This window comes from Cyanistes caeruleus, chromosome 2 (assembly GCF_971803275.1).
Source record: "Cyanistes caeruleus chromosome 2, bCyaCae1.hap1.1, whole genome shotgun sequence".
In the NCBI taxonomy this organism is placed as follows: Eukaryota; Metazoa; Chordata; class Aves; order Passeriformes; family Paridae; genus Cyanistes; species Cyanistes caeruleus.
Genome location: NC_141702.1, coordinates 53032746 through 53048512, shown reverse-complemented (window position 1 = coordinate 53048512; position 15767 = coordinate 53032746). Strand labels below are relative to the sequence as shown.

At 39.4% G+C, this 15767-nt stretch overlaps 1 protein-coding gene across 4 annotated transcripts in view; it reads left to right on the top strand.

The window, feature by feature from the left end:
* Nucleotides 1-9718, top strand: part of MTCL3 (MTCL family member 3) — a 30085-nt gene extending 20367 nt beyond the window's left edge. Inside the window, exons 5-7 of one of the 4 annotated variants that reach the window (XM_086877019.1) lie at nucleotides 6458-6529; nucleotides 7121-8296; nucleotides 9608-9718. In XM_086877019.1, coding sequence (XP_086733145.1) covers nucleotides 6458-6529; nucleotides 7121-8296; nucleotides 9608-9718 — 1359 coding nt within the window. The other 3 variants (XM_086877021.1, XM_086877020.1, XM_086877017.1) reach the window with 3 other exon arrangements.
* Nucleotides 9719-15767: the final 6049 nt, after the last annotated feature.

The window sequence follows — 15767 nt, the reverse complement described above, 5'->3', positions numbered from 1 at the left end:
GGTGGGGCTGTCCAAACTTATAAAACACCTTCCTTCCGTTTCAGCTCTTCAGCTCCATGTTTTATTTTTTCTAGAGCTCCTTCTTTACATGAGCTGCTCATCAAAATGTGTTTAATTTGTGGCTGGATCACACTGGCATAACTTCAGAGCACTGCAGAGTCTGATCCTCTGTTCTCAATGACCAAACTTTCCAAACACCTTTGAAACTTCCCTATATGTTGTATTGCAGAAAATATTTTTCAGACAATTTACAAAGAGTTAGCTTTGCAAAAGAGCTTCCCCAAGTAAACACAGACAAAAGAAGAGACCAAGAGTAACAGAAGACTCCTCTTTAAAGTCAGAGGACGGAGTAGTGACTGCTGAGAAGTAAGAGATGGATTTCTTTCCCCTGTTAACAGAAAATCTTCTGGTCACTGCTCAGGCTTCAAGACCAAATGCTGATTTCAGATTTTTTCCTACCTGAATTCATCTTCAATTTTTGCATCTTTTCAAATGAACTCTATAATCTGAATTTTTGTGAGATGTTCCTATAACTGGAAGTTGTCAGAAGCACACAGTCTCAAAGGGTGAGCGTCAAGGCTCCTTTCTCTGCTGTGCACCTACAGATGCACATGAATGTGCCTGTGTTTGATGCTATCCCACCCTGTGAACCCAGGTGAGGGACTGTAAGTGTTGTCTGTGCATTTAATGCAACTCTTGAGTACCAAATGAGCATGAACACCAATGGACAGGTGTGATCAACCCACAGATTTGCAGAACAGGCTTCTCTATACATTTCTAATGAGCAGTGTACACTATGTGCAGAATCATTCCAATTCTCCTTCCCTATTTTTCATTTTGACACAGACCCTTTTTGTTGGGATATTGTAGCTGCACTTTGGTTAATGCATATGCATTTTGTAACCAAGGCAATGAACCTAATCCAGTTGCTGGCACTTTCTGATTCTCATGAAAATCTGTTTGAAATCTCTCCTGAGATATCCTCCTAAGAAGACTGAAGAACTCCACATGTGGTACTAGGTGTGAGAAAAAAAGACTTTACATTTGATGAAATCTCATATGTATTTAATTCATAATATACATATCTGTGCTGTGATTATTGCTATTGTTATGTGGTAGTGGTTTTAACTGTGTTGACGTGCCGTTTGTCAGTCCCAGGTAAATGTTGAAGCAGTGCATTATACTAGGAATCGTGCAAACCCTGACAAAAAGACTGAATATCTTTTCTCAGAACAGACAAATAGCAGAACTGGCAAATAAACACCAACTTAGGAAGCCCTAGGAAAAGTTTAACTAGCATCAGTATGCAGTGCAATAACCTATTCCTGAACTTGCACTTCAAAATATTCATGATGTTCTGAGATCTTTTGCATTTCAGGATTTGGGAGCCAAGTGTAAGATGATTGTGATTTCTGCATCTATAACAAAGCCTAGTTGGATAGCATTGGGGAAATAACCGTGTCTAGCTCTTCCATGTTTTGAAAGGTTCAAATGGCAGAAGACCTCTTCCTCCTCAGAGAAATTGCTTTCACTGTTTTGTGATATCCTGGTGGATGAAGGAGTGTGTAATCACAGAAAGCAAAGTAGCAGTTTAGACAGCTATTTGACCGAGATGTAGTGAGAGCTTTGAAAAGGTGGCTTTCATCTTCTGTCATTTTTTTTAATAAGGAAAAGAAGGAAGCAAATGTAATGGGAGCATAAATATGCTGCTTCAGTTATACACTGCAAAGAATGCTTTTACCTAGTTATACCACAAGAGTTACTATGATATGCTCTAACAACGTGGTTTTTAGTTCAAACTGCAAAAGGCTTCTCTAGATAAAGTGCAAATATTGCATATATTTTTCCCTTCTTTATATTTTTCTTATTTAATTTATAAATAATGGTAAAGGATCTGAAAATGATAATTGAAATATCTCCTAAATAAATGCAAATGAAATAGTACAAATATTGGAGGTCAGCTCCTCTTTTTTTCAATATGAAGTTATTCAACTACATGAGAACTATTTTTCTCTCTCTAGTGAAGTAGTAAAGATCATTTTCATTTTCTGTTGCTCCTCAGCAGTGTTTTGAAATAAACCAGTTTAAATATGAAGAGAGTGTTGGTACAGCTAATAATGGTATATGCTTAGTGTTTGCTTTGTGGACAGGTAGGATGTGCCTTTTGTATCTTAGTTAACCTCTGCTTTTTCATTTGTGACTTAATTTTGCAAAGCAAGTAGAATACAGAAATACTCAAGACTTCTCCTGCTCTAGAATGGTGGTGGAAGGAATGAATTATTTTATCATTCTGTGTACTTGTGCCAATGACAGACAAAGCCAGCGTCTTGAGCTGGGAAATTGCTGGCAAATTGCACTAAGAGTTGCAGAATAAGGAAGAAATTTTAAAAACAAAGATTTTTTTTTTTTAATTTTTTAATTTTTTTTTGAGAATATAAATTTTCGATTTGCCAACATGGATAGTGTCAATTTAGTTTTTACTAGATTAGATCCAGCGGCAGAAAACTAAAATATATCTCTTGTGCCTGTTTTGATCCAGCTCCATGACTTACACAGCCATATTGATTATAGGGAAAATACAGAGCGAGGTTTAGGGTAAATTTACATTTCCCTGGTCGTAGTCACTCAGTGCCACACAGAGGCAAGTTTGTGCAGCCCAAAAATTGTTCAATATTCATCAACTTTTCAAGACTGTAAAGATGGTGTTAGGTTTACTCTCATTTTTGAAAGCACTGCAGATGTGTCACAGCAGTTGGGGGTCAGCTAACCATAGCCAAGTACAGCAGAGTTTTGTGTAGATGAGAAGGTTTGTGGTAGCTGTGGTAGATTCAAGAAGCTGCACACCCTTTACCCTGTTCTTTGAGGAGGCATAAAGGCTGTTATAGGGCCTGTGCATGCATAAATCCCTTGATGTGTCAGGAATTCCTCCCAAGGTTGTCTACCACAATTTTTAGATAATATACCTCTAGATCAGGCTTGAAATGATCAGACCTAAGCATCTTGAAAAATCTTGGTAGATTTTGCTTAAGGATTATTAATTGCTGAGATATTTATTTTAGCTTAGAACAAGGTAGGAAGAATTTGAGTTCATATTACAGTTTTCTGCCTCCATGGAGTTGATGCAGTTATCTCTGCATTGTGTTCTTCTCAGAGTAGATTTTACATCTCTTTCCACCTGAGAAGCACTGAGCATGACAGGTGATGTTAGGACTGCACATTTGGCTTGCAATTTAGGGCTGGCAATAGAAGGATTATGCCATCTTGAGAAGTGCTTAGCATCTCCAGCAAGACATTGGACAAACTCCAGTGAAGGTCACTGGAGAATTGATGAGCACCGCAGCAGAATTGCCCTTTGTGTGAGATCTGGTTTGCATCTAAAACAAACATTATCTGCAGCCTTATCTCGGCTGTAGACACTTCTGAATAGGATTTTTTAATTATTATTAGGGAAAAAACTATCTGAGCCCACAAACTGTCCGTCACAATAAACTCTGCTAGAAAACCTATTCTAGCATAGGAGGGGCAGATTTTTTGCTACAGTTGAGAAAGCAGCAGAGGTGGCTTTTAGTGACAAGCAATGTGCAGACAATTTTAGTAATGTCCAGTCTCTGGTTTGGTATGAAGATTTGCAAGCAGGAGTCTGAGTTGCTATTTTTTGGTTCTGCCATAGTTTGAACATTTTTTTCCCTTTTTTGTTTTGCTGCAATGAATTTCATTGCTTATTTCATTATCAGCAATACATTTTTTTCATGTTGAAAATTGAACTGGAAGACTGCAGTAGTACAAGGCTTGAGAGAATTGATAGAAAGAGTAGCCACTGTAAACTGTGAAATGCACATCTGGAAGAAACTCTTAAAAATATAGTATTTATAACAAAAAATTAATATTTATGGCAGAATATACTTCTTGATATGCGGAATCCTTTGTTTAGTAGAATACTGCCATTGCCTCAGTGCCCTGACATGCTGTTGTGGGACACTGTGATTGTGAGGATATTATCTGTCAGCTGAGATGTGTGGGATGTTAACCTCCAGTGATCAGAAATTGTCTCACGGTGTTTTTCATATGAAAAGAGATCATACCAATTTAGGCCCAGCTGGGCCTAATCTGCTTACCCACATCATCCTGCTAATTGAATTGTGCGTATTCTTCAGTGCTTTCTGCTATAAAATTTTTGCTAAATGCTGAGATTTTGTTGGCGAACAGTACAAGCTCTGAGAGGGTTGGTTGTAATTTAAGGAGAGCAGAATAGAATAGAGTGCCTAATCATTACATAGCCACAACTACTGTCGTAATTAGAATATTACTATCCTGACTACTAAAAGGAACACCAAAAAATAGAGCAATAGAGGAGAAAAACAGGGGGTTTTCCTTTGACATCAAATCTAGAAAAGTAGTTTTTCTTTTATCTTTTGAGAAGTTGTAGGGTACAAAAGATGTTTCAGCCCAGCATTCCAGAACTTCATTGTTTTTGAAGAGATGCTGAGCTCAATGGGGTGAACAAAAGGCATTTAGGTAATAAAGCAAAAATATAGTTTAATTATAGCATATTTATTTATTTACTTATTTATTTATTTTATTTATATTATTATTATCAGTGGGTGGTATTGGCATAAATATGGGGCAAGGAAAAGTTTGCAGTGTAAACTGATTTGAAAAGGGTTTTTTCAAAGTGGTAATACATGGTAGAATAATTAATGGTGATATAGAGGAGGAACCTACTCCTTTGAAAGTTTAGGGCTTTATAAACCTGACAATTCTAAAAGAAAACAGCAAAACAACCCTTCCAAAAATCTATGTCACAGTTTTACAACAGGATAACTTGTAGGTGACTCTGAAAAAGAATCATTTTGCTTGTAGACTGGATCCCAAAGTTGCTGGGTTTATACTTAAAGGGAAAAATAAGTTAATTGAACTATTTTCATGTCTTTTCTGGTTTCCATTAGAAGCCTGTGTTTTACAGCTATCCAGCTCTCTAGCTATGTTCTTTGATTTGTTTTATCGTTTGGTCTACTGAGAGCATCCAGTGTTTCTGCAAGAGACATAAAAATTTTATATACACGTGAATGTTTCTATGGCATTAACTTTTTCTTTTGAGTGAGCAGTCTCTGAGTGTAGGAATTTTTAATGGAGTTAATCTGCAGAAGAAAGAGGATGATTAGTACCAGCAGGCAAATGGTGCACAGGATTATTATGTGCAGCGTACCCACTCACTGTACTGTGTTTCTTGAGGATTATGAATGCATTTTAATTCCCAGTCTATGGAACTGGATGGCTTTTAGATAGAGCTGGATTCTGCCCCAGCTGGTGCAGGGAAATGTATGTTTCTCAAAGGATTTTTATATCAGAGAATAATCTCAGAGGAAGATGGTGGTGGTTATATCACAGTCCTGCCTTGGGGACTACAGTTTACCTGGGGAACACAAAAACTGGGAACAGCTGAAAGTGGGGTGTTATGTATTGACATATTCTTTCATTTACTTGCCTCCTCCTGCTGCTTTCTTGATGATGAGCATTGAATGTTGCCAGTGTGATGGTAGCAATTGTTTTCCACTGCTGCTGCTTTTCCATAACAAGGTTTCTGCTGTCAGCAGCTACAACATTTTTGCTGGATACACTAGCTGGCTTCAATCCCAGTGCATCCTGCTCTGAAAGCAGGAGTTTACTTTCTACTCTCATGGGCTACTTAGCATATGAGAGGACACCAAAGAATCTCATATGGTGGTGCAGACCTGTGTTTGTGTGTTTTGTGTGTTTCTGTTCTTGAGCTGGTATGATTTGTTTCTCTTTAGAACTTTGTAGTGCAAGCAGTTTTAAATGGCATTTATTTGAATATGATCTGAGAACAAAACAAACCTAGTGACCAGAGCTATGTGTGAGTTTGTCCCCAGTGTACAAGGTAAGGAGGTGTGACTGCAGTACAGTGCAAGCTTGAAGCCTGAGGAGGGGACACAGAGAAAGCTGTGCTTGTAGGTGTACACTGGAGTCAGCCACAGATCTCAATAACACTGTTTTTGGAGCGGTCCCACCACAAAGTCTAAGACCGTGGGTTTTTTAAAGTGCCCTGGCCCCACCAGGGTTAATATCGAATGGGCAAGCTGGGTTTCACTCCTTGTCTCACCTCAAAGTGTTTTCTCACCTCTAAGTTACCACTTGGGATGCCTGTTTTCTTACCACTCTTGCCATGTGTTTTCGTAATGCACTAGTCTTAAAATGTGTTGAATAAAAAAGGTAACAGACTGATTAAACTAAAACCTTACTTGTGTGCCATTGCTGTTTCATTTTTGGGCGATGTCATCTTTCCTCTGTATTTGGTATCTCAAAAAATTGCAAGAAATTAATTATTTTATAATTGCATTTGATTTGCTATATTTTCAAATTAATGATATACAAATTATATACATCTTTAGTATACCTTTTGAAAAATTCAGTGCGTGTCGTTTTGTTGTAATTGCAGCAATTACTAAGAAGGAGAGGAAGCAAAGACCCACCAAAATCAGAAAAAAAGTCACAGCAGACACCAACAGAGGTATGTTGCAGTAGCTGTAGCCTCGATTCTTATGTGGAGACTTCAGGGAACTATGGGAATGGGATACATGGTTTACATATCTGCACTTGACTTGCTTTTTGCTTTGCCCTTTGCTTTCCTGTATGCTGTGAAATGGAAGAGCTTTTACCCCAGATCCACAGTCAGACACCATTAATCTCAAGGACCACCTAAACAAACTTGGTGCTGCAACAGAACCTATCAGCTTTCACCTACCCTGTATTTAAGGCAAAGTAAATGGCAGCAGCAGTGAAACAAGATTTATGGGCTCTATTTGTGCTGACTTCAGGATTTTTGAACACTGTTAAGTCTGATAATGTTGCAAGCATAGATAATATAAGGTTTTTTACAAGCTCCCCTTTTCCCATCCCCCAAGATACTTCTGTGCACTGTGCAAATTTTAGTCACAAGTAAAATAGTGTTTTCCCCTCTTTAATTTATTGATCTGTGAAAAAAATATTGCAGGAAAATATCTTAGTGTCTGTACCTGTGACTGTTATTTCTGTAAGCTAAGGAAATCCACTGGAGGTTTGACTTCAGGTTTCTTGAAATACTGCTTTTTTTTTTCCTAAGGATGACAATGAAGACCTGAAATGCCAGCTACAGTTTGTCAAAGAAGAAGCAGCCTTGATGAGGAAGAAAATGGCTAAAATTGATAAAGAGAAAGACAGATTTGAACATGAGCTGCAAAAATACAGATCATTTTATGGGGATTTGGACAGCCCCTTGCCTAAAGGTGAAGCAGGTGGGCCACCTACCACAAGAGAAGCTGAACTCAAGCTTCGATTGAGGCTTGTGGAGGAGGAAGCTAACATTCTCGGGAGGAAAATAGTGGAACTAGAAGTAGAAAATAGAGGACTGAAAGCAGAGCTTGATGATTTAAGAGGAGATGATTTCTCAGGGACCACTAACCCACTCCTGGGTGAGCAGAATGAATCCCTGTCAGAATTACGACAGCATTTGCAGCTAGTAGAAGATGAAACCGAATTGCTGAGGAGAAATGTAGCTGATTTAGAAGAACAAAACAAACGCATAACAGCTGAGCTGAACAAATACAAGTACAAGTCTGGGGCCCATGAGAGCTCTAGGCACCATGATAATGCCAAGACAGAAGCATTACAGGAGGAGCTAAAAGCTGCACGAATGCAGATCAACGAGCTGAGCGGCAAAGTCATGCAGCTCCAGTATGAGAACCGAGTCTTGATGTCCAACATGCAGCGCTACGACTTGGCCTCTCATCTTGGGATCCGTGGCAGCCCTAGAGACAGTGATGCGGAAAGCGATGCAGGAAAAAAGGAGAGCGATGATGACTCCCGCCCCCCTCACCGCAAAAGGGAAGGTCCCATTGGGGGGGAAAGTGACTCCGAAGAGGTGCGCAACATTCGGTGCCTGACGCCGACGAGGTCTTTCTATCCAACGCCGTCTGGGTGGCAGAAAAGCTTCACTGACAGGCAGCAGATGAAGGACATTCGCTCTGAGGCGGAGCGGCTGGGCAAGACAATAGATCGCTTAATTTCTGACACGAGCACCATCATCACGGAGGCAAGAATTTATGTAGCTAACGGGGACCTCTTTGGACTGATGGACGAAGAAGACGATGGCAGCAGAATACGTGAGCACGAGCTTCTGTACCGGATCAACGCGCAGATGAAGGCCTTCAGGAAAGAGCTCCAGGCTTTCATCGACAGACTCGAAGTTCCGAAGTCCTCGGACGATCGAAGTGCAGATGAACCTTTGTCAGTGAGTCAGGTAGACTTTTACTTATTACGGCCTACAGGTAAAAAGGCTCTGCCAAGCAAATTAAACCTCAAATTGGATTTACGGAACAAAAAGGAAATTCTTTATTCTAGGCAGTGGACAAAAATCACTGTTTCTTATATTACTTAAAATCCTCATTTGGCCATATGAAAACAAATTCTGCCAGTAGGGTTGTTTGTGAACAGTGAATAAATCCGGTCTCCTGGAAATTAAAAATATGCTCTAATTTTAGTTAGAGCATTTGACTCCTTTCTTTGCTTTGCAATTGCAGTTGACGGAGTTGGGCCTTCATTGCCACTAAAGGCAGTGCAAACAGTATTTTTGGTACATATGAACATGATTCATAAACATACATGATTGTTTTCTTAGTGGATGGGTTCCTTGAAATGAATAAAAGGAAAATTTTATTAATTTTAAAGGGGGGGAAATGCTAAATTTCAAAAATTGTAGAGATTATGGCAAACCACAGGTTAAAAGAAACCATGCAGATCTACCTTATGGAGTCAGAGAGCCACGCAGTAATGTGAACACTGTAATTGCTGTAATAGATTGCATCTTGTTGAAGGCCTGTTAATCACTGCTTGCATGCAGCAGTAACAAGCGTCTTTGTTGTGGTTTGTTTTTGTGCAGAATTGTTTCAGAGAGGTTTTGGGGAGCAAACTCCTTGCTGACTCAAGATCTTTTGCCATGAAAAATGAAAATTACCTACCCTTATCTTATCATGCAATCCTATAGTTGGCATATCTTGTTATTGCTAATGAAGTTATCCAATGTTTTGTAAGTCTCTTGCTGTGTTAATTTACTTTGTGCTGTCTTGCTAGTTTACAGTCGAAGTAGTTGCCAGGTGAAGCTGAAAGCTATTCTTATTCCTATGCTGACTAATTAGTCTTTTGTTTCCTTGTATCAGAAAGTCACAGACGCAGTGAGTTTAAAGCTAATCAATTACTATACATGTATTGCATGAAATCAAACAGAGACGGCATTTAGCATGCTCACTTTCTGATCTAGCAGTAGTTCTGAGCTTGTAGAGCTCCCATTAGCTTAAAGGCAGAGGGCTGCATGGGCTTACACAAATTTAAAACAAACTAATTAGTATTTTCTCTAAACAAATAACAGCAGTTGAACATTTAACAATTGGACATCTCAGGGCTTGACCATGCAGAACTCCTACTGAAGTAAATGGGAGATGGGCAGTTGGTCCCTCCACAAGCATAGTCTGATTCACTATTTATTTTTTTTAAACTTTGGACTTGCTATTCCATTAATTGACTGTTCTCTTTGTCTTTGTATTTACTTTCCCAGATGTTCCAGCCTATCATTTTACTTATTCTCATCCTTGTATTATTTTCATCCCTTTCATACACAACAATATTTAAACTTGTCTTCCTTTTTACACTGTTTTTTGTACTGTAAGTCATTCATCATTTACTGTTCATTGTAGTGTTATTTTCAGTTTGTTTATTTTGTCCACCCTCCAAGAAAAGAAGTGCAAGAGACATAGTTTCTGTAATAGCCGCTGCTGTAAAAACACTGAAGACTACTTGTTTGCCAAAACCAAAGCCAAACCAAAAAAATCTGGAAAGAAACATACCAAAAAGTCACCCAGTTGAATAGGAAACCTGCTTACTGCAGTATTCCAGGTAAGCAAACTTAAAATGGAATTTTTCACTTTGTCTGATTTTATAATTTTTGCATAAAAATTTCCTAAGGACTGGAACCAATTTAATATTCATTAATTTGCACCAAATCAGAAACAAAACAGAAATATGCAGAGTGGGTGTGAGGACTCACTTACTCTTCCCACTACTAGAAAATGAATTTGTATTCTAGCCACATACAAAAATAGTAAAGCCACATTCTGTGTGTATTCTGCAATTTTATGTCAGAGTTTGTATGTATATTTTGCATAATTGTAATGATGTTTTCAGCACTGTACTATGTGGATTAGGCCCACAGAGGGGACAAAATCAAAGTCAAAATATAGAGCACTATATCTGGAACTGTGACCAGGAGCTGCAGCCTCTGAGAACGAGATGCATGAGGAGAAGGTATCAGAGTAGCTGAGGAGTCTTCTGAGAGATAGAGCCTGGCTGCATTATTTCTGTGCTCTAGAAAACTGGCCATGCTACAGTCTGGCTTGCACTGATGGGAGTGGTGTAAGTCACCTTGGCTGGTGTCGAGTTTGCCAGGCAATATTTCCCAGTCTGTGGCCACCATGGCTCTACATTGTCTCCCCAGATTTCAGCATGAGTTCTGAATGGACATGGTAACTCTTGGTTTGCTGAGTGACCCCTGTCTAACCGTGCCATTGCTAGCCAGTGACCATAGTGAGGGAAGCTTGTGGGCATGGGTGTGCATCAGTAGTCACTGAATATTCCTATCTTGCCTGTGAGAGGCTGAAGTAAGAGTACAGGTGGTTCATTTCTTTTCTTTCACACTTACGTAGGCAGTTCTGACAAGCAGTAGATCTCCCGCTATGAAAACCTCATCTGAAATGCCCAATGGAGCTCACTTTTCTCTTTTATTCAACCCATGTTGAAACCACTGAGTCCCACAAATATGAATTCTCTGAAGGTGAACAAGTATGTGTATTAATGACACTTCTTTTCCTGCAGTTTGCATGTTGAATAATGTAGTAGTAAAGAGTGGTAATAAATAAAGCAGCTGCTTTTCTAGCTAGCGGTAAAGGATTCCCTTTATCATTTTAGCTCTCTGTTCACTTAATTCACTCCCCAGTGAGAACAGTTCATCTCCATGCCTAGGTTGTGCTCTGCTACCTCATTTCCCTCATTTTGAGGGAAAATCCTCAGAGAGCAGCAAGGGATGGGACAATCAATTTTTTGTTATGAGAATGAAAAAAATAGCAAAAATATTCATTATTAAAAAAACCCTATATTTTTCTCTTTGTCTATTTTTCCCTCAACATACTCTGCAGATGCAGTAACCTTGATCAGTTAAATCACTCAGCTCCTTGATTTAATCCAAATACCTATTTCTACTGGGGGATGTTGTCATCATTATCATTTTATAGTTAATGAGATGTGTAAAGGAAATTATAATCAATATATGTGAGATTAATTGATAGCTTTCACTGGTTACCCAGTTAAGGATAAAGTCAGGCCCCAAGGAATTCTGAGGAGTTTCTAAGATGTTCTACTTTATGCAGTTACCTAAAATTAAGTGCCACATATTAAAAACTAATATGGCAAGATATGATCAAGCCATAATTCACAGTGATTTTCTGTAGCTGGAAAAAGCCTTTTGTTTTTCAGCAGCTGCTGGAAATACTAGAGGTTTTCTCTGCATGGATTTGCAATTTGGACATTAAAAAGACAATCATTTGAGGCTTAAACTTGTCATACCAGATCTTAGCACAAGACTGACTTTTCCATTTTCTTTCTGCTTTAGTATCTCCTGTGGAGGAAAAACCAATCATTTGTGTTTTCTTAAATGTTACTGACTCAATTTCCATAAGAGACAAAAAGTCATACCTAATCTAAGATCTGAAGTTCTGGCCTCCTATTTTTTAACCCACACTTGCTTATATCTTTCTCGGTGTTCTTTGTAATAAAAATTAGTAGAGAAGGTTTGATTTACAGAGGGTGTATCAGTAACAGTAATACTCTAAAGTAGTAATACACTGAATTCATACATGGAATAAATCTTGGAAAGTAATTGGGAAAGATTTGTTTCTCAGAAATAAGAAAAGGCAAGAATGAATTATGGAGATGAGAGGTGGAGGTAATTTCTGCACAGCAGTTACAACCACATTGATTTCTCACAGTGTTTTTTCTTGAGTAAAAGCTGGAGCTTTCCATCAGGCATCAACAAAGCAAAATCAAAGCTGGGACCTTTTGGGACATTTAGGGAGCTATTGCATAGGCAGCAATCTGAAATTAAAGCACACCAAAGCATACAAAATTATTTTAGAAGCTCCCCACAGTCTTTGAATCTCTCATGAGTAAGGAGAATGGTAAGAAGCCTCACAGAGAAATCTCAGTGAGAAATGAGATGTATTTTTCTTATCCTTTTGCATTCAGGCTGAAGGGAGTGATTTGAGCTGCTGATCTCTTTCATACCAGATATTGCACAACTTTAAAAGATGCTGAGAAAGCTAATAGAATGTGTATGACATTTATCCATAGCCAGAAGATAAGATCTAGCCAAAGAAATGAGTGTTCTATGTCTTGCTAAATTGAAATAACTTGATATTACGAAATGCAATAATTACACTTGCCAAAAAAGGAAGCAGATTCTCCCCACTCAGTAACTGGCCTGGTGGGCAAAGAGCATCTCACAGGTGAGTGAGCAAATGCAGCTGAATACAGCAGCATCCTCTAGCAGGACTGCACTGGAGTCAGGCAGGGCAGAGACAGACAGAACACTGCTAATTCACTGGTTCTGCCTGCTGCACAGCTCAGAGTCATGAAGATAAATAAGAAGAATACAGATTTTGTTTGTGTGTGGCAAGGAGCTGGATATGCCAGGTTACTTATCATTTGAAATTTAGCAGATTCACAGTTCATCTTTTGGAATATTCTTTTGAAATATTAATGTTCCAGGGGAAAAAAGTCAATGAATTTGAACCACGAGATTGCCTTAATTTAGCACTTCCCTGAAATATTAAATTTCTGTTTCCTATGTTCCCAGGGGATTCTTTCAAAAGGAAAAGATCTTGCTTCTGTAGATCTAATTATGATGTTTTTGCACTTGTGGAAATTGGCACTATCTCCAAAGAATTTTTGTGTAATTTAGGGAATAGGTGCATTCTTTCCTTTAATACAACCAGAAAAATTCAATTAATCCTGTTTAGAGCTGGCTCTGAATGCCCTGACAAAATCCCTTAACAGATATTCTCTTTTACTGCTACTGAAAAATTCCCATTATGTTAGGATGGCCATTTTCTCCAAGCTCGCAGATATTTCTTTCAACCAAAAATATCCATGCCTGAAGCTCCAGTTGAGAGATAGAATAAGTGTCTGTTGACACATGTCACCAGTGCTTCAGAATCAAAACTAAAAGAGAGCAGGTGCTATAGTGCAGAAATATGCCTGGCAGTCGGAAAATAGAAAATTGCCAAAAACATGGCTGTCTAGATATGTGTTATAAAAAGAGATGAACTGCGCATGAACTTCAGGAGTTGTTTACGAAAACAAGCAGATCCTCAGGGTATTACATGCCCTTCTCCTTAATCACCCCAGAATCTGATAGGTGAGTAGGAGACTTCTAAAGGCATCAGTATCAGGGACGTAGTTCCCATTGGCTTACATTTCTGTCTCTGATTTAATGCCAGGGGAAGTGATATTCAAACCCAACTTTTGCCATTACACATGCAGTTGCCTATGGGGAAAATTACGGTGGCTCTATTTAAAGTAAACATCTAAAGTATCTGCCAACGATTTCCAATGTAACCTTGGAGCAGAGACATGACATAACACTTAGTTGGCTCTGTTTCTCCACTGAGTTAAATCCTCTTGCAGAAACACACAACAGTAAGAGGAGACAGAGTTTGTATTCCCTTCTGCCCATTTCCCATATATATCCATTCCTGAGCTGTATGTACCAGGATTACCAAGGTGTACATCATTCAGGAATCTAATGGTGAGGTTGGGTTGATTGCAGTGGCAGCATTGCTCTTCTTCCTTCTTGTCACTAGCTTTTGTGGCCATAGCAGAATGGGTGTGCCATAACCAAGCTGGTGCAGCGCAGCCAAAGATGCTCTGAAGTGTTCTTGAGTACATTTTATTAACCATTGTCCTGCGTATCTGATCAGATTCAGCCCATACTGAAACTCATGCTGCTTTTTCTCCAGTCTACCACAATGAAGAAAAATTTATTAGAGGTCTTGTTTAAAATACCCTTGCACCATTTTTGCTGAGGTGCTAACTTTTAACACAAGCAGTGCTGGTACCAGATATGGACAAAGTGTACTTTTCCTGTGGAAGCAATATGTTGGAGCCTACAGTAGTCTTCCTGCTTATTTATCTGTGCCAGATGCCAAGAAGCCACTTTTGTTGCTTTGTCTGCTGATGCTGGAGGAGGGACAGTGGGGGCAGTCTCTGTTGAGTAATTTCTTATCCTCAAAAGCAGAATTCTCTACTGCTAGACTTAAGGGTATATAGAACAATGATCCTATGTTTTTACAACTCACTTCATGTTTTCTTTGTCTCACCTTTTCCAAGTTAGGATGAATTTAATGTGTCCCTTTGACCTATGAGGTGGGTCCAGTGCTTGTCTCCTAATGAGCCCCTGAGTCTTACACATTTCTAATTCCTTGCACTGACAGAAATGTAGGCTTTTGTCCAAGTGGGAACACAAGCCTGGGATTTAGCCCATTGTTTTATTTATTTTTACTGTTTTTACTTCAAAGAGTCCACATAGCAAGGCAAGAGGCATGGAGTTAGCAATATTAAAGACACAAGAATAATATCTTATGTTGATGGATAAGATTAAAAAAAAAAAAATGTCTGAAGAATCTGCCTTCATGTGCAGTAGTGCAGCTGTGCTGGCTTCAGGGGGGAGGCAGTGCTGTGGTGCCTGGCCTCCAGCTGTGGGCTCAGTTCAGCTCCCAAGCACTCCAGCTTCACTCCCAGCCATGTCAGCTGGCACTTGAGACCTAACCTCACAAAATAAAGTCATACTGTTTCTTTAGATTTAAATCCTCAGAGTTTAGAGTCTGGGGATTTTCTTCAGGAACATTCATTGTGTACTTTGGGCATATTTGGTCAATTTTTAGATCATCTTTACAATTTTCACAAATGGGAGCAGAATAAGCACCCAATGAATGTATTCACTGAGACTTACAGCTAGACCATATAAGGAGAAAAAATGTGTTTTCCCTGAAACCTGGTTTGGTATTTACTATAAAATGCACCCAGAGTTAAAAATCTTTATACTGGATTTTATAATGGATTTTACCAGATAAAAACTTAATATTCTAACGAGGAGAGTGCTGACTAAGCAAAGGGTGTGTGAATCCTCATATCGTGCCCTTTTTCTCACTGATCCTCTTGTCATCAGCTGCTCTGCCCACAGAAATATGCTCCTGCTTAGGGCATTCCAAGACATCTGTCTGACAGCAGTGTTTGTCCAGTTTTATGCCGCCTGAATCAAGTATTTTGTGGCCCTTCTCCAGGCACACACGGGGCAAAATGTTCCCCAAAAGGTGAATTTGCCGCCTGTCTCAGTTGCTGTCTGCAGACACACCCGAGCACAAGTACCCAGCAGGGCGGTGCGTGTGATGCTTCCCCCCGGGGGTCTCTCTCGGGGTGCCAGAAAACAAGAACACTTTCACCCACAGTGCAGCAGCAGAGTTACCGTGGTGGTCAGACACCCGAGGAGCGAGCTGGGCTCCTCCTGCCTGCAGCTCAGCAGGGGGAGCAGCTGAATTCTGCTGCTCTGGCTTCAGGGTCTCCTGCTGGATTGCTTTTGTCACACTCCCTTCCCTCATCCCGTGCCAACA